This window comes from Perna viridis, chromosome 2 (assembly GCF_037379345.1).
Source record: "Perna viridis isolate PV_CMFRI_1.1 ecotype Kerala chromosome 2, ASM3737934v1, whole genome shotgun sequence".
Lineage (NCBI taxonomy): Eukaryota > Metazoa > Mollusca > Bivalvia > Mytilida > Mytilidae > Perna > Perna viridis.
The window spans coordinates 50,830,039-50,847,894 of NC_142446.1; the positions used below are offsets into that span (position 1 = coordinate 50,830,039).

The 17,856-nt window shown below is 31.8% G+C and overlaps 2 protein-coding genes across 4 annotated transcripts; one reads left to right on the top strand and one right to left on the bottom strand.

Moving 5' to 3' along the window:
- Positions 1 to 13: 13 nt before the first annotated feature.
- On the bottom strand, positions 14 to 11,161 carry LOC148625654 (uncharacterized). Of its 3 annotated transcripts, XM_088569314.1 has the most exons (8): positions 11,062 to 11,156; positions 10,586 to 10,636; positions 9,185 to 9,582; positions 7,965 to 8,130; positions 4,938 to 5,113; positions 3,436 to 3,519; positions 2,820 to 2,990; positions 14 to 2,117 (listed from the first exon to the last, which is right to left on the bottom strand). In XM_088569314.1, exons 3-8 carry the CDS (start codon positions 9,543 to 9,545, stop codon positions 1,888 to 1,890), a joined length of 1,188 nt encoding a protein of 395 aa, XP_088425440.1. In that variant the 5' UTR covers positions 9,546 to 9,582; positions 10,586 to 10,636; positions 11,062 to 11,156; the 3' UTR covers positions 14 to 1,887. The 3 variants fall into 3 exon arrangements, with proteins under 3 accessions (XP_088425440.1, XP_088425439.1, XP_088425442.1); XM_088569313.1 differs by lacking the exon at positions 10,586 to 10,636 and having other exon boundaries at positions 11,062 to 11,161; XM_088569316.1 differs by lacking the exons at positions 10,586 to 10,636; positions 11,062 to 11,156 and adding an exon at positions 10,792 to 10,932.
- A 151-nt stretch (positions 11,162 to 11,312) lies between these two features.
- Positions 11,313 to 17,088, top strand: LOC148625655 (large ribosomal subunit protein mL48-like). Its single transcript, XM_088569317.1, has 7 exons — positions 11,313 to 11,396; positions 12,810 to 12,874; positions 13,975 to 14,029; positions 14,312 to 14,442; positions 15,605 to 15,707; positions 16,442 to 16,531; positions 16,907 to 17,088. Exons 1-7 carry the CDS (start codon positions 11,382 to 11,384, stop codon positions 17,021 to 17,023), a joined length of 576 nt encoding a protein of 191 aa, XP_088425443.1. The 5' UTR covers positions 11,313 to 11,381; the 3' UTR covers positions 17,024 to 17,088.
- The last annotated feature ends 768 nt before the right edge of the window (positions 17,089 to 17,856 follow it).

A 17,856-nucleotide genomic window follows, 5' to 3' on the forward strand; every position in this document is an offset into this window, starting at 1 on the left:
AGTTACAAAGATGTTGGAAAAAATATTTTTATATTAATATCATATAACAAGACTACTACATATAATGATATGTCTCTTGCTATTGATGAACTTCGAAGTGTTTAAGAAGGCCCCAATACTCCTGTGAAATTGTTTCATCAAAACTGTTGCATTGTATGCACATATACAATTTATATAATACATTCTACTTGACATAGACGCTTATCTCCTAGCAGGTTTCATCCACATGGTCTACTGTTGAGATATCTTGAAAAAAAAAAAACTCAAAATCCCATATCTCTTACAAAATAGGTTAAACGTCATTTCAATATGTCTCACCAAAAATTGGAAGAATCCAACCCAACCACTAGATTAAAAGGAGTTGTGTCTACAAGGTTTATAAAGAAATCATAAAAAAAATAATGTAGAGTAAGTTCATAACTCCTAAAAAAATTGCAGAATCAAAACAGGGTTCGGTAAGCAAATCTACACTTTATAAAATAAGTCCTAAAATATTGAAGGAATGACTTCATAGAAGATGCACCCTCATGTGAATGGATACCATTATAATGCCTATTGCTTCTCGGCAGGGGATAACAATTTTAATTTTTAGGTATGCAAGCACATGCACAAAAATCTGGACAACAAAAATGTTCACATGTACTGAATTATGTTTCCAAAAAACAAAAAAAAAATCAAACAATTCAATATACCCCAAATCCATGATTACAAAACCGGGAAATTGGTGGATAAAATTTAAAAACACCTAATTCAACTGTTACTGGTTCACACAAGGAAAACTATAAATGTAAATATGAAGCAGTACCAGCTATTATTTTTAAAAGCCAGAAAACCCTACATTTTTAATGAGAAAGTCCAGCCAAGAACCCTCATTCCAAACTGTCAGATCAGATTATAATAGTTCTAAACCTGGGACTGTTAACCAAACTCCAAATCAATAATATGAAAGAGAAAGAACCTGAGTGGCAAAAGAGTACATTTGCATATTTCGTATTTTGTGAAGATATTAGCCTACCAATAAAAAGACATAAAGGCAATTTTTTTCCTTTTTAGTGGATGACTGAACACAGACATAATCAATTAGCTACTGCAGTGTCAATAACATTAAACTTGTCATTTCTTGCAGATTTAAGTCTGAAGAGGATAGAATCAAGTATAACAAGTCAAACTAAGAAAAAATGCCCAACAATAAATGTTTTTCAAAGACTTTCCATGTACAACAAAAACTTTCTGATAAGGGTATGCACAAATTATTGATCTGACTTAAGTTATTTTCCTTCTCATCTGTAAAATATATCAAGAGGAAAAGTGCCAAAGTCATAAAACTTCAAAATTCAGTAAAAAAATGTTAAAAATAAACACAAAAGCCCACAACAGTTGTGAACCAATTCCCTTTATGTGCCACATAATTTTATATGGAACAGTACTTCAAAAATATGTATTTTGTCCAAAGTTGTTTTGACATAATAGAAATACAAATATATCACAAAATCCAGCTATTTCAATATAAATTGATTGGACTTACACATTATAGCTTTGATTCATTCTTCAATTTCTGTTTTAAACAGACATTCACTTAAAAACTTACACTAATAACCTTTTTTTTTTGGCACTTGTTATCAATAATGCAGGGCATGTAGACACAACAATACTCATTACTTTTAGCTTCCCCTTACACTACAAATTTTGTACATATGCTATTTTATCCTGCAATGAGGTAATTTGTTAAATGAATACAGGTATACAGTTATTTTTTTGTTGTATCCGTACATTAGCAGGTTTTGCTTAGACAAATATTTTCAATAATGTCTCTTTAATATTTAACTCTTTACACACATTTGCTCTACATCAAATTAAATAGAATAAAAAATGTAATATAATGCAGTTTTAATCTCCATCTAAAGCTTCATAAAAGGGGGTATCACAGACAATTTCCTCATGACCTGCATACAGAAAATCATCCCCATTAACAATATCAGGTTCTTTTAACGTATCATTCAGTTCTTCACAGACTGCTGTACTATTAGTTTCTACCAGCTGGACTTGTGGTATAATAAATAACAATGTAGACTGAGTAGGGGTCATGAGCAACAGCTTCTGTTTCTTTGGCTCTAAATCTGAAGGAAATTGCAAAATATAATTTAGTATAGGGATATGTAATGTTTTTATTAATAAATTACTTAAAACAAATAAATTTCTAACAACCAAAGACTCTCAGAGAGAGCACCATCAAATTAGAAAGGCAGTCCCATGGAGGAGCTCCCCTTCAATGGATTTCTGTGAAAATCTTATTTTTACCTGAGTCCCACTCACCAATAAAATGAACCCCTCAACTGATTTATAAGAAAATCAATTACACACAACCTTTTATACATCCAAATTGGAAGGAAACCAGACAAAAATGAAGGCCTCATCCAAGCCATAACCATAGTCAATGATTTTATCGAAGTCCCTCCTTAATGGATTTCTGTGAAAATCTGCCCCATCCAAACTTTATGCCTTATGGTTATCAACACTTCATCAAAGTTTGAAGGAAATCAAAATAAATGTGAAGGTGCAATTTAGTAAAATAAAAACATAGTAACGGCAGATGGACAGGCAGGCAATGTTATACCGTAGACACAAAAACATATTGACAGAAGGACTGAAAAACCATTTAAAATCATCATTCCTTTACCAACTCTGTTGCATTTGATATGATAAATTACTCATATTATGCAATACATGAGTAAAAACTTATAATATAATTAGGTTTCAAAAAAATATTGACCCTGAAAACTGTCCACACTTAAAAAAATCAAGTTTATTATATAATTTACCTGAGTTTTCTGATTTGGAAAACTTTTTAACACCAGGAATGATGTCCTCAACAAAATCTGAAGCTTTTTCTTTCACCTTTCCTTCTGTGTCATGTTTCCTCATATGAACTCTCATGCTTCCAACTTGTGTAAAACATCTCTTACATATAGGACACTTGTGTGGTTTTTCTCCTAAAATAAGATAGTGACAAGTAAAGCAAGTACTATTATAAAGCAGTTACATTTACCATGTAAATCTTAATTGTATCATCCATGTGTAAAAAGTCATTAATGGTCACACATTTTTGACAAAGGGGGGCTTCATTGAAAATGCGCTATGGTCAATGCTTTTTACCGCAGATGAATCATGGTGAAGCATTCAATTCTTAAACAGAGGTTTTATTTTTACATTGATCCATTTGTCCATGTTCTTAAAAGTCCTGCATGTCATAGTAAAATTTAAGGAGATGAAGAATTCTGGTGACTTTCCCTGTTGACTGCTAATATGCCCTAGTCAAGTCAAGTGCATTTGGAGAGCAGTTTTACAGAGGATGGTATAAAAAAGGGATAGAATAGAATCAAAAAATTTATTGATATTCTTAATCTGTAGTCATGCTTACTAGTGGCTTAACTTTACCTGTATGAACCAGGAAGTGTTTCTTCAAACTTGAATGTTCAGCAAACTTTAGGCTACACTGAGTACATTCATAAGGTTTATCACCTACAAGAAACATGTCAATGTTAGTTAAGCTAGAATGACACTGAAAAGTAATGTAAAAAGTAGCAAAATTGTTTTCCTTTACCAATAGTATCAAAATATAATTTGCAATTAACCATGTGACATGCTAGCCTTAGCATCATTATAAACTGTGTGTGAAAACTTGAAATATAATTATCTTTTTATTTTAACTAGTATTTGAAATAAAAACAAAGTGAAACATTGTGAAAAAAATGATCTCTTTTTCAACTTTATCCTGTTTTGTTCAATACCAGTAATTTACATGAAACCATTTATCTGAAATTTACAAAAGACTTTAAACCAAATCAAGTGGGTCAGAACACAAACAATTCACAAAGTTTCAAAATGTTGGGGTCCCCCTATTGGTTTCTAAATCTAATTCATAAACAGTTAGGGTGCAATCTCAGATATTTTGTATTAAATTCATAAAACAAAAATAAAGACAATGTAAATAATTCCAATATCAATCAAAATCCTGCAATTACACTACACAAATGTGATGTATGTTAACATGGTACATTCTAATAAGACTTGCACACATGATTTGCATACATATCAATCATGAAAAATGAAATACTAGTTAAAATGACAAAAGATCAATGATATGATTCGTAACCTATTGCTTTTCACATGTCAGAATGATATCACAAAGAATATTTGGTCCGTAATGGCTGTCAAATCAAAAGTTCAATTTCGTATGTACATCTGTTACAAAATATCAATATAATATTGCTAATATGAACTTTTTTCAATTGAACCCTTGCCTAAAGGAGTATGTTTGTTAAGGTCCTATTTTGGCCCCAGTATTCAACGTTCTTTTGTTTTGTTTGGTCTATATTAATTAGTTTTTTTGAAAGGATAATGGTTGTAGTAAATACGTCAGCCGATTTTGGCAACATCATGAATGTTTTTGACCTAATAGCAGTCAAAATTAACACATATTAGTGAAATCTTCAATTTTGTTGCATTTTTTGCACATATTTTGACTAAAACATGAGTAGCCGCATCCGTGTTTATCCAAAATATTGACCTATATCTTGTATCTTACAATACTACACAATATAAATAAAGATCAAGAATGAACATGCATGCGGCCACATTTGTTCTTCACAAAAACCGTAAAAAATATAATGAAAAATTGAGTTTTATGGATTTTTCATCATTTAGGCAATTTTGTTGGTGATACAATTATGAAATGCTTTTTTGTTTTGGCCCAATTCTTATCGAACTAGCTGGTATAAACACTTATGTGTTCAAAAATGATAAAAATCTTTATTTTGAACAATTTCAAATTTTGAGGCCAAAATTGGCGATAACTGAACCTTCTCCTTTGCATAGTAGTATCACACTAATAATCACAGATATAATATCTATGAACTCTTTAAATATAAAAACCTAACCTGTATGAGTTCTGATGTGATTTTTTAGATTGCCTGCTGTAGAGAAAGCCTTATGACACTGGTCACATTTAAAAGGTCTTTCACCTGTGTGGGTCCTGGTGTGAACTGCTAACTGTTGTGGTGTGAAAAATGACTTACTACAACTATCAGTATTACATTTATACTGTCTGGAATTTCTGTAATGTATTAATAAATGATCTTTTTACTGACTAATGAAAAGTATGGTGTGGACTGGTGGAAGCAACTTTCTCTATGATTTGGTCATTTTATCTACTTCTTAAAAGTCATCATGGCCATGGGATGATGTGATATAAGCTATTTTTATGAATAAGAGGCTCCTAGGAGCCCAAATCACTCACCTGGTTAAATTTTGCCTTTCAAGGGCAATAACTCTAACAAGGAGTTGTCAGACAATTTTGACTCAAGAAGACTTTAGTAGGATTATCCAAAGTATCACTTAATCAATTGAAAGTTTCTTTCTATCTACATGTATCACAGTTTTCAAAATATTGGCTTTTTTCACTTTTCAAGGGCAATAACTCAAACAAGAAGTCTTCCGACAACTTTGATCCAATGCAGACTTTTGTAGGCCTAATAAAAAGCATTATTTTAGCAATCAAATGAATTTGGCTAAATCTAACGGTTTTAGAGATATATGAGAAAAACTTCTGACTGACCCCTTTGTTCTGTTTTTAGTAACAGCAGCTATGTCTTTCAAATGATCAAAAATCCCTATTACAAATCTGTGCAGAAAACCTGCAAATAAAGGAATATTTATACCAAGTTCGGTGCTAACTGGTCTTGTAGTTTCAGAGGAGAAGATTTTTTAAAGAAATAAAATTAAAATAGGGAAAAAACATCAAACAAGAGGCTCCCAGGAGCCTGAATTGCTCACCTGGTTAAATTTTTGCCTTTCAAGGGCAATAACTCTAACAAGAAGTTGTCTGACAATTTTGACTCCATGAAGACATTGGTAGGACTTATCATGAGGATCATTTCATCAATCCAAAGTTTCATTCTACCTATTAAAGGTTTTTAAGATATTGACTGAAAACTGCAAAAAACATAATTTTTTGCCTTTCAAGGGCAAATACTTATAGCTTCCACAGTTTACTATGCCAATGTGGCCAACCTTCTTTCTATCTGTCTAGTTTCTGTGTTATCTTCTGGTGACTGAGAGGGGATTTTGTAGGTACTATCTGATCAAGACCTATCTTGGGAACAGGCTCAAGGTTTCATCAATCAATTTTCTTCTAAAGATCTGTCTCCATCCTTTGGATTTGAGTTGTAGGTTGAAGAGGGCTTTTGAGGTGTGGTGTTTGGCAAAGGACATGAGGATTTTCTCTTTATTTGAGTGTCAGGTCATACCATAATAGTAGCTTTTGTCAAATAGTAGCTTTTTTATACTGAATGCATCAAACCTTTGCCATGATGTAAAAAAAATGTCAATTTTACTATTTTTCTAATAGTAACTATTTTATTTTATTAAGTAACACACGTTTTCTTATAGAAAATAACAGTTATTTTGTTGTAACATTTATTGTATTTATTGTTATGCATGTATCTGTAAACTTAAAATGAATATATTAAGAGTGTTTATGTCTTTAGTTTATGATACTATTGACTATTTACAAAATTCTGCTGCCCATAGTATGTCGTTTGTCTACGCAAAAGTGACTAATGCCCTCAAAATACTAGCTAAAACCCTGCATATGGAGTCGTCTGACAACTTTGATTCCTGGAGACTTTTGTAGGCCTTATAGTAAGAATCATTTCAGCAAATGAAAGTTTCATTCTATCTACCATAATTTTCAAATATAGGCTGAAAACAGTAAAAAAATAGTAATTTTTCACTTCTCAAGGGCAATAACCTTTACATGGAGTCGTCTGACAACTTTGATCCCTGGAAACTTTCGTAGACCTTATAATAAGGATATTTCAGCAATTGAAAGATATTGGCCAAACCGAACGGTTTTGGAGATATATGCAAAAATCTGCTGTCTGACCCTATGTTCTATTTTTAGTATCTGCGGCAATGTTTTTAAACTGATCAAAAATCCAAATGGTCATTTTGTGCAGGATACTCTAAGGAACAATCATTATAAGTTTCAAGCAAATCTATTCAGTAGTTTCAGAGAAGAAGATGTTTGAAGAAATTGTTCACGATGATGACAACGACGGATGCCAAGTGAAGGCAATAGCTCACATAGCCTATGGCCAGGTAAGCTAAAAAGGGCAATTAATCCATTATGGCTTGACAGATTAAAATGAAAATTGCACTATGGATAGAATTCACTAGAACACTTTTACCCTGTCAAAATTTGGCTTAACCTTACAGTCTGGAGATAAATGCAGAAAACTTCTGTCTGACCTGTATGTTTTATTTTTAGTAACACCAGCCATTTTTCTCAACAGGCAAAAATCCCCATATCAGGCTATGCAGATAATCCTCAGAAACAATCATACCAAGTTTTTGTTCAAATTGGTCAGTAACTCCAAAATGGCTTTATAAATTTACATGAAAATTTGTCCACAGATAGATCTCATCATTCTAAACACTTTTATCCATACAGAATTTGGCTCAGCCTAACAATTTTGGAAATATATGAGAAAAATCTTCTGTCTGAACTCTATTTTCTATTTTTAGTAATGGCGGCCATGTTTTTCAACACATCAAAATCCCCACACCAGTTCTATGCAAAATACCCCAAGGAACATTCATACCAAGTTTGGTTCCAATTGGTCAAGTAGTGTCAGAGGAGAAGAGTTAAAGACAATAGATGATAACGACGACAGACGCCAAGTGATGGTAAAAGCTGACATGGCCTTTGGCCAGGTGAGCTAAATTAGAGGTTCCAGGCTAATATTTGCTCTTTTTGCCAAAATTTTGTACAAACAGTGTGAGGATGCAACCCCAGGACCCACTGCATCCACCACTGTGTAGTATGTACATGAATACTAGATCAAAAGAAAGTTATTTGTACATGAAGGCTACTTTTCAATTAAGATGTGTTATTTGATGCTTACTGATGTGTTAATAGATGGTACTTGAGATGACTAGGTGCTGAAAACTTTCTCCCACATCCTACATAATGGCACGTCAAAGAATTCTCATTTTCATGAACTATTTTATGTTTCTTCAAATAACCAGTTGTTGTAAAGGATCTTTCACAAATTTCACAGGTATATTGACCTGCAAATAAAGTAATTTCTTTTATGTCAAAAAATATTTAAATATAAATATGAACAATTAAACAAGCTTAGAGAGTGACAAGAAACTTGTCAGCACAGATTTGATCTAATAATTTGTTTATTTCCATTTCTTAACTAGAGGCTCAACAGAGCGTGAATCGCTCACCTTGTTTCATAAGCAATATTCTATTTTTGTAAAAGTGGCCAATTTTTTTTTGGATAAAAATTCCTAATGTTCATACCTAAGAAACAACAATATAAATTTTCATTGAACTCTGTCCAGTAGTTTCTGAGGAGAAATTTTTTTTAAAGTAACAACATTAAAAACAGCAAAAAGAAATCACACAAATTTTACCGGACCGGTGGCCAAAAGTACCGGCCATGTCCGACGAATTTTGCCATGACTGTATTTGTACCATAAGTTTCTTGTGACAGTACCCTTAAATGAGTAAAATTTGGAATTGCAATTACAATGCAAATCGAGGCATATGTACAATGTAGTTGGAATAATCAATGTATGACCTAAAATTAATTCACCTACTGATAATTTTTTGGCACATTTTGGAGTTAATATGGCTTCAACAAAATACAAATTGTGCTTTGTACCATTTAAACAAGCTACCATGAAATACTTAAGTAGCACTCCAGCTAAGAATCATGCAAAATGTGATACATGGTTGGAAAGCCTACATATTTTTATTTTTGATATTTTGTTTAAAATGCTTTAGTAAACAAAAATTAACATTTGGTTTTTCATATAACCTGTGCTCACAGGAGATAAAAATTGTATAGGATGCACTGTATAATTCAAAATTAAGGGAGATAACTCTTGTTTTCTATTGGATTTTCAATGTTGATTATCTCCTAAGAGCAGGCAGACTTGAATGAATAATTACACATTTCATAATATAGACCAATAAAACAACTTGATTGCAAAAATAAAAATATGTAGCCTATTTTGGGGTGTATCACTTTTTTTCAGATTTTGCATGATTCGTACAAAGACTTTGGGCTTGAAACGGCTTTAACAACCCTACGCCTTTAAAATAAAATACCTGTTACAGGTGTGTAAGGTTCCTTTATCGAAACTAATTCTTTTGCATCTTCACATTTCTGCTCCACTTCTTTATTTTCTGACTGTTCACAAAAATCTAATGAGAACATCCTCATAATATCTTGTTGAGTTTGATGGACCAAATTAGCTTGTGCAACTGCTAAACACATATCTGAAATTGATTGCTTATCACAACTAAATGTAAATTTGTTTTTGTCAACTTGTTGTGCTTCTCCTGAATAAGTGTTGGTAGGATATACCTTGCATAGTTCATCTTCCTCATCTTCAGTTATGTTGGCGGTTGATGCAGTCTGTTCTGTCCCCATATTTTCTAGAAATAAATCTGCTTCTGATGACTTCATTCTCTTTGGTTAATTTCTTTGAAAGCTTGTTCTTGTTCTAATAAAGCAGAAAAAAAAAACAAATTTGATATTAGTAACATTGTAATATGAGAAGGTGTCATTTTTTATTTTAACTGTATAATGTCAGTCCATTCAAGTTAGTCTCTACTATGTACAGATTTTGTATTGGCAAAAATATATTCAAGTGTGAACAATGGGACAACTCAAATACGTCGAAATCCAAATGCATGTATCCAGTAGTAACTGGCTCCCCAACACTAGTCACGAAGGGGTTCCATCAAACACATTTCACATTTCTATAAGTTATTAACTGCTCTGAATTACTATCAAGAAACAACTGCCTTTAACCTTTATCCTTGTTCCACTAGCCCTGTCATACGACAATGGACACTTCTAGCAAACAAAAATAGCATTGCCTTGTCTCTTTTTTGATTGATTGTAAAGCAACCACTCTATTTAAGCGGTCAAAATCAATGCATTATACACTGTTCCCACTCTATCGTGGTATTGCTAGAAAAATGCATATTTTCAGTTTTTGTTGTGCTTGAACTAAGGGGCAAGATTTGTGTAAAGAACCACAAATTTATCAGTTTTTCTGAAGACAGGAAAATTAGGGACAAACTAAAAAATTTCCTGTGAATTTTCACCATTTTCAAATTTTGCTATGGTTATGTTTGGAAAAATGCTGTCAAGTCGAATGAAGATAAAATTCTGATTAAAAAATCCATTGAAAAATTATTTTAGTAAATCCCTACACATTGCAATAGCAAGATTTTCTATTAAAATAATTTTAGAGAATTTTTTTAAAAGTACAATAAAATGCTAATAATGGGAACACCAGTTTTTGTGGAGTCCTGGTTGCTCATTTACTTCTTTTTTTTGTGTTATTGTTGTTATTTTTTGTTCTTTGTTGTGTGTTCTGTTTTCCTTGTCTAGTCTTTATCTCTGAAAAAATGATCTTTGATTTCCGCTCAGACTGTTGTTCTCTTTATTACAGTCTTTCATTAAGTAATACAAATGTACATGTAAATTAACCTAACCTTTTGCCAAGCAAATACTGAGTCAGTTAAAGTAGTCAGAGCAATCTTGGACTAAAAAACAGAAAAAATAAGTTACATGCAAGGAAAGATTAGATGTACTACTTTAGACAAAATTATAAAAATCCATTCTCAAGAGGCATGTTTTTCATGAACTTATCCGAAATCTACTGCAGAAACAGTGTGACCCCTGGCGCAGTGTAACTTGCCTGTGAGTACTCCAGCAATGCTAGAGGTTGTCTGGCAAGCTATTTTCTGACTTGGGCCAGTTGGGTGTGGAGGAACGGAATTCCAACCTCTTAGTCTTACGTTGTAGCCATGTACTATGATGTAGGAGTAGCCTGTGAGTAAAGCCAGGCCAAGAAGGCAAGATGTGGGAGTAGCCTGTGAGTAAAGGCCAAGCTAAAGAACTAATGGGAAAACAGTAATTTATTTATGTTATGTTTATTTTGATTATTACTACTGCAAGCCTGACTTACCTACTCCTGATGTTTGCCGATCTACATACACAGTATTGCAACAATTAACATTTCCGGGATATTGCCTTGTTCCGTTTTCGGTTTTCTTTTAATATTCAAAATTTTTTTCGAATGTTTTACCTTTTGAATGTGAGTTATGATATCCTGCTATAAGAAGGAGCATAATGATTTTATAAGTTAGCTAAATTTATAAACCTTTTTTTTATATAAAATTTTAAAAATATAATAACTCCGAAACTAAACATGTAAAATAAGAGTTATCCTTCTTGACTAGAGTGAGAAATTATTTCTATTGAGTTTTTTTTTCTTTTTTTCTGGACATGAACTACCTAAGGGTAAGATATAATATGAGGTCTGGTTTTACTTTGGTAAATGTATCTTGGTAGATTCAGTGACATCTCTTGATACTAAAGTTATCTCACTCTCACAGTCTTTCACTCTGTTTGAAGTGTTTCTATCACTTATTTTTTTTTGGGCACTTGATTATGAAACGGTGTTCGGTAATTTTGTTGTTACCCTTATTTTAATTTTAATTTCTTCAGACATCACACAACAAAAAAATCATTAAATATTGAAATAACAAAATAACTTGTACAAAGAATTAGCAATCCAGACTTCTTAAATTTGGGAGCATGGACAAAGGTGCACTTTTAGTTTTAGGGTAAGAGTCATTGACTTTTCTAGAAACACCATTAGGTAAAAAAGTGAGTTGTTCATACATAAAACGTTGCATCCAGGGACAACAAAAGAAAAAAGGAAAACTATGGCATAGTGAACAAACCAGTTCTCATGGTGTTGATGTATGCACATTATTAATCCACAAGTTCATGACAACCATAATACTCTTATAGTAATATAACCCTATTCCAGAAGCATAAGGCCAAATATTATACCTTTGTTTCCTGTTGCCTGATCGGTTCATGCTTTGACCCCCGACGGATTTATTTTCAAGTTAACAAACAACAAAAGGTACCACCAAATGACACAAATTTTTACAGATGGTAGTCAATTTTCCATTTCCATATAGACTGGGTAGTTAAATAAAATATCTTTGAAGTTGTTTTCTATGAAATTTGGGAAAAAATAAGTTAATAAAATAAAATTCTGACCAACAGACTCATTTTTTTCTGACATACAACAGGAAACAGAGATATAATTTTATTTGGCCTAATTGTAATAAGTCTAGCAGGGTACAAAAAGTCCAGGTTGTTTCAGTAAGTTTTTGCATAACATGAGTTGTGATATAAAAACTCTATGCACTGGTGCTGAAGGGATGTTAATTACCACAGATGAAAGGAAAGTTGACAATCCTGAATGAGAAGTCATTTGGTTTGTCATATAATTGGTCACAAGGTTTCCCTTTCCATTGATGTCTGAGAGTAGGTCAATAGATGTGGTTGACTACATAGTGTCTGTAGTTTCCTATTAGATACATGCATGATGTATAAATTCCCAGAAACAAAGATTGTTTAAAGACAACACATCATTTATATAGCAGAAACTGAGTTCCTATTGTAGGATATGAGTAGCGGTGCACAATTTGTTCCCATTTGAATGCTGACATTTCTGTACTATTTCAGTATTTTGTTAACATTCAGCTTTGATGAAATAATTCATGCCAAGTGCTTTATTTTATTCTATGGTGAAAATGCAACATTTTAGGGAAATATTATCTGTATGATCAGTTATCATGAATTCAGAAAAAAGTATCACCAGTATTACATTAGTTTTATATTTTTACTTTGCAGAATATGCTTGTAGCAAGTAAATTGTCACAAACCATTTGTACTAGATGTTGTAAAATTATTCAAAGGTAAGATACATGTAAATATTCATGCCGCTTGAGGGCCCTTGTTTAGAAAATAAGAAATTCTTTTTCAAAGGTAAGATTCCTTTTAATGAACATCACTATCAATGTTACAAATCACACAAAGTATTAATTTTCAAAGTATTGTATTAGACTGATTTGTAATTTGGTATAGTAGGTTATTAAGTCTCTTGATTGATTAAAGAAAGCATCTGGTTTGTCTTACATAACTTTTTTAAAAAGTTAAAATGTTTGATAAACAATTGGACATGACATAATCATCTCGGACTGCAAGCATAAAAAGAAAAAAAGAACATTATACTGGCACACCTGCTTTATGCAAAAACTTTTCTGAGATTTACATGCAACATTCTTTGAAAATATGACTGCAAAGCGATGTTCATTAATTCAACAGATACCCAAACTACATACATGTATTCTGTCTCCAAAAAACATCTATCATTATTTGTAATAATGCCCCCTCCATTATACTTGAGAACTTCAGTTGATTATATTGTAAAAATTGAAAATCATTTGAGTGCTCCACCCCTTCTTTTCGAATTTCTGGATCTGCCAATGATTTGAAATGAATATAAAACAAACATCCTGTAAAGCATGACATTTATTTAGCACAAGACAAATTGCCTGGTACAAAATTGTGAAAATCTTTTATTTTTTTGTAAGTATGATTACAGACATTTTTTTATGCAATCATTGACTTCGTTTAGTTATTAAATGCTATTATCTGTAACAATCGGGCAGTGGGTGAATTATGGAGGAAAAAAACACGAAGGGGTATTAGTGAAATCTTATTCAATATTATCTGAAATGCAGAAATGGCTTTCAAGTGTCAGTAATTTGAGGTACAAGTTAAATGAAATTCATTGCAAGTTCATCATGGAAGGAAGATAACTCACTTTTCCCCATCCTTTTTTAGTTTTTTTGCATCTTCTGACTCTTCTTAGACTGACTAAATGTCAATTTGTCTTTGATGGATCATAAACTTTGGGCCCACATTGTCAAATTTGTGAGTTTGCCTGATTCTTATAGATTCCAGCACTTCATTTTCAGAGATTTATTTTATTTTTCTAATTTTATTTTTGTAGGTGTAGTTACAGTGTCAGTTCTCAACTGTTTGGGAAATGGGAACCAGACAATCTTGTAAGTGTAAACAAGGAGAAAATTGAGAAAAAAAAGATAAACCTTAAAATAATGTAGTTCATGTAAAAAGAATTATGAAAAACACACAGAGACATTTTACATTACAGTATTAAGATTTTCAAACTTAAACAAGTGTTTTAACTTTCCATCGTAATTCAAAAGCAAAATGGCTTGAGACACATCTAGTAATTCTTCTTTTTGACCTTGCAGTTACAGTATTTAATTATATGAATCATATTTGGTAACTTCCATACAGTCATTCTTGAGCAATGTTTGTTTTAGAATCCACCCCCAGAAATTCCTGAATATGATGTTTTAAATATACAGATGAAGGGTTATGACTATCCTGTTTTAGAAAGTTACTCAACATACGTGCATCGTCTTGGGAAAACATTAGGTTTAGAGACAGATAAGTAAGTTATTTGATGTAGAATATGTGAAGTGATGGTGTCATTGATTGTATAATGTTAGTACACAACATGTACTGTGATACCTGTCTCAACCAAATCCCTTTGGTCCAGTTAAGACATATGTATAGTTTACCGAGAGTCAAAATACAAATAAAACTGATAGAAAAGATCTTAAAAACATGTCTGGTTTCGACAGTATTTCAGACTACTGTAAACATACTAATTTTCATAATTTTCATGTTGGACAGAAAACAGTGAAATTGATTTTAAACACAATATAATGCTAATCATTTTTTGAAACCACAAAAAAATTCATACCCCTGAATATATTCACTTGAGAGAATCTGTGAAATACTATAATACTTATTTAAATTTACTCATTTGGGCTATAAAATTCTTAAAGTTACCATTTAAGTTTCATGGTCTCTGATGTACTGCCATGCAGAGGTCGTGTTAACACATTTTTTTGCATTTTTCATGCAAAAATTTTTATCAAAACACAAAAAAATTAACAACTTGCATTATTTGCAAGCAGGATCAACATCGGCAAATATTAAAATTTCCCCATATTTTATTTAATTGTTTGTTTCTATATTTACATGTTCTATGATACTCCTGCTAACACAATGTCCAGTTCTTATCTTGTTGTCTATTTGTGAGAACTATTATTTTACAGACTCAAAAACTTGCTCTTTGGAAGCAATAATTGTTATCACTTTTGAAACAATTAAATAATTTGTAAGCACAAATTCTTACCCATCTCTACACTGGAATTAATGAGAGCAGCATCACAAAAATGTGTTGTGACAACAGTTATTTATAATTACTTACTTGGAAATTTGCTTATGAACACTGATGACTCATCAAATCACACCTGTTTTGACAAAATAATTTTGCTTACAAAAGAATTTAGAGGCTTGGGTTTTTTTACATGCATATTTTTTTCAACCTAGAGCGACCACTGGCCGTAACAGTGTTATTTGGCACATACTTATAGGCAGGGGGGTCAGGGGTTTTGTCCAACAAGGCATTTATATAAAAAATTATGAGATTAATATTGGTTAAGCACTAATCTGATCCCCCTAAAAATAATATCTAACTTCTAGCCTGTGTGACAAACAAAATTTCCATGTTTGTGTCATTTATTTTTATTTGATATTACCAGCTTTGCAGTTCCAGGGAAGTCTTCTAAGATTGACTTGTTTTATCCTTCATCCAATAAGACAGAACACACGTACCAGCTGACAAAATATGAAAGAGTTGTTCAGGTATATAAGTCTCTTTAAATGTAACAGAAAAGAAAGAATGTTGATAGGGTACAGCAATCTTTATCTTAAAATGCAAGTTAGTCATAAAATGCTAATAATATTTGTGAAGAACAGTGGGCCCAGTTCTAAATCACATATTTCTGTAAGGCATCATACAAGTCAGTATATAAGCTAATGTGCAAATACTAGTTCACTTTTTTCACAATTTTTAGAATTTAATGTGGAAAAAAGCTTTTAAAAATGTTACGTTGTTATATGTGATTCTAATATATGGTTAAAAAATGTTTTTTGAATAGAGTTCTGCACAAAAGATTTTGTTAATAAAATTTAAAATTTGATTATGAAAATTTGGTACAAATTGTGGGAAGTATATATTTTATCTAGAAATAACTCAATCAGCAAAATATCGTTATATTTTATTAAAGTTAAGTCAGTAAAAATTTCCACTTCCCAGAAACATACATTTTTTTTTAAATTGGTTTGCCCAATAATTTGCACAAGTCATTGAAGGTTTACTGATAAGATTACCAGAAATGTTTTCTGACTATATATGTTCTTGGTGTATGTGTATTTCATAATTCATTTTTTTCCAATTAGCCCTTAGAGACACTGTTAAATTGAAATCCACAAAATCCATATTAAATTTTTGCTCTATTAAAGTGTGCAATTTTGGTTTCCATAGAATTAGGGTAATTTTGTTTAAGATTATAAATTACAAAATATATAATTTTTAGGTAGAGGATGTGCCATCTACTTTATTACAAGTGTATATAGAAGCTATGAAATTAAATGCACCAGCTGGTATTGAAGTAACAATCAAACAGGTATGTAGTCTTTTTGAAGTCTTAATTGTATGTAAAAATAAATACTCTGTGAATGTTAACCTTGTCCAACCATTGTACCATATACCATGTAATCTTCAATGAAAAGAAATACTGAATGACTTATTTATTTTGGTCCTGTAGAAACAAGTAATTTTTTAATACCTGTTTTACTTTTAGAACAAGGGCAATAATTGTGATAGTCACCTTTATGAAATCTCAGGCTGAGCCGTCAACTAATCCCTCTGATGGAAAGCATGTGACATTTAAAATAATGGGAAACCATTCCTTTGAAAATTGCCTGTATTTTTTAACTCAATATTACATGTACATCTTATCTCTTATGCTGTCTCACACATTATATACCCATTTATTTAGCCTGACCCAGATGAAGAAGAAGATCGCTACATACCAGACAAAGAACTTATAGCTTTACAAGATAAGGCTGCAGAATTAGAAGAAACTAGATCTGATTTAAAAAAGGGAAAAGTTTAATTATTTTTTGTTAATTGTAACATGTGTGCCACTGTGATTGTTATTGTATAAAATGTCCAGTTTTGTGATGTTTTATTTATTGATGTTCCCATCATGTAAAAGACATTTTAACAATTTGGTAGTTCTGTTTCCGGTTATAAAGTATACGTCTTGGTGCAAACCAATAAACGTCTTGTACAAACCAAAAGGTAAAAAAGTGTAAACACACCTTTAAGTTAGCTCTGGAAGGCCCTAACAACAAAGTAACAAAATCCACGGTAACTGAATAATGTTAATTTTTCAAAATCAAACTAAAAAGTAATTTAACGACAATATGACACATCAATGACCAGCATTTTCTGACTGTGGACAGGTGTATAAAATCTGCAGTTGAGTTAAACTTGTTTTTTAAGGCCTGAACCATATCCCTTTTATGATTGTCTGTATTTTCTACAAATTTTGACTGCAGATTGCGAGTCTCTCCATAGTGCCTATATCAATAATCAAAACTATGGATTTTATGGATCATATTTATATGACCAAAAAATATGATTGTCAATCCAAAGACAACAATCAGAAAAAGAAAATAGCACACACAACATAGAACATAAAGTAGCATGAACAGGTCTGGTAAGGGGTAGGACTGGTTGGGTAACAAAAAGGCAAGCAAGAAATTATTAACCTTTTCAACCATTTTGTCATGAGTTACACCTTAATTCTTTTTAACTAATTTTCTGAAATCCAAAATAATTCCAAATTCAGATAATTCTACATTTTCATTTTGTTCATCATTTATGACCACTTCTAATCCACACATCTTTGGTATATACACCATAAACGAATTGTCACTATTC

What these genes read in the sequence shown, in the direction of transcription:
- LOC148625655 (XM_088569317.1), top strand. An exon ending in TGTTGTAAAATTATTCAAAG is followed by an intron (nt 12,875 to 13,974) that starts GTAAGATACATG and finishes TTATTTTTGTAG; the next exon opens with GTGTAGTTACAGTGTCAGTT. An exon ending in AATGGGAACCAGACAATCTT is followed by an intron (nt 14,030 to 14,311) that starts GTAAGTGTAAAC and finishes TGTTTGTTTTAG; the next exon opens with AATCCACCCCCAGAAATTCC.
- LOC148625654 (XM_088569313.1), bottom strand. Translation starts at nt 9,545, where the DNA reads ATGAAGTCATCAGAAGCAGATTTATTTCTAGAAAATATGGGGACAGAA. An exon ending in TACCATCTATTAACACATCA is followed by an intron (nt 5,114 to 7,964) that starts GTAAGCATCAAA and finishes AATACATTACAG; the next exon opens with AAATTCCAGACAGTATAAAT. An exon ending in TTCCAAATCAGAAAACTCAG is followed by an intron (nt 2,118 to 2,819) that starts GTAAATTATATA and finishes AATTTCCTTCAG; the next exon opens with ATTTAGAGCCAAAGAAACAG.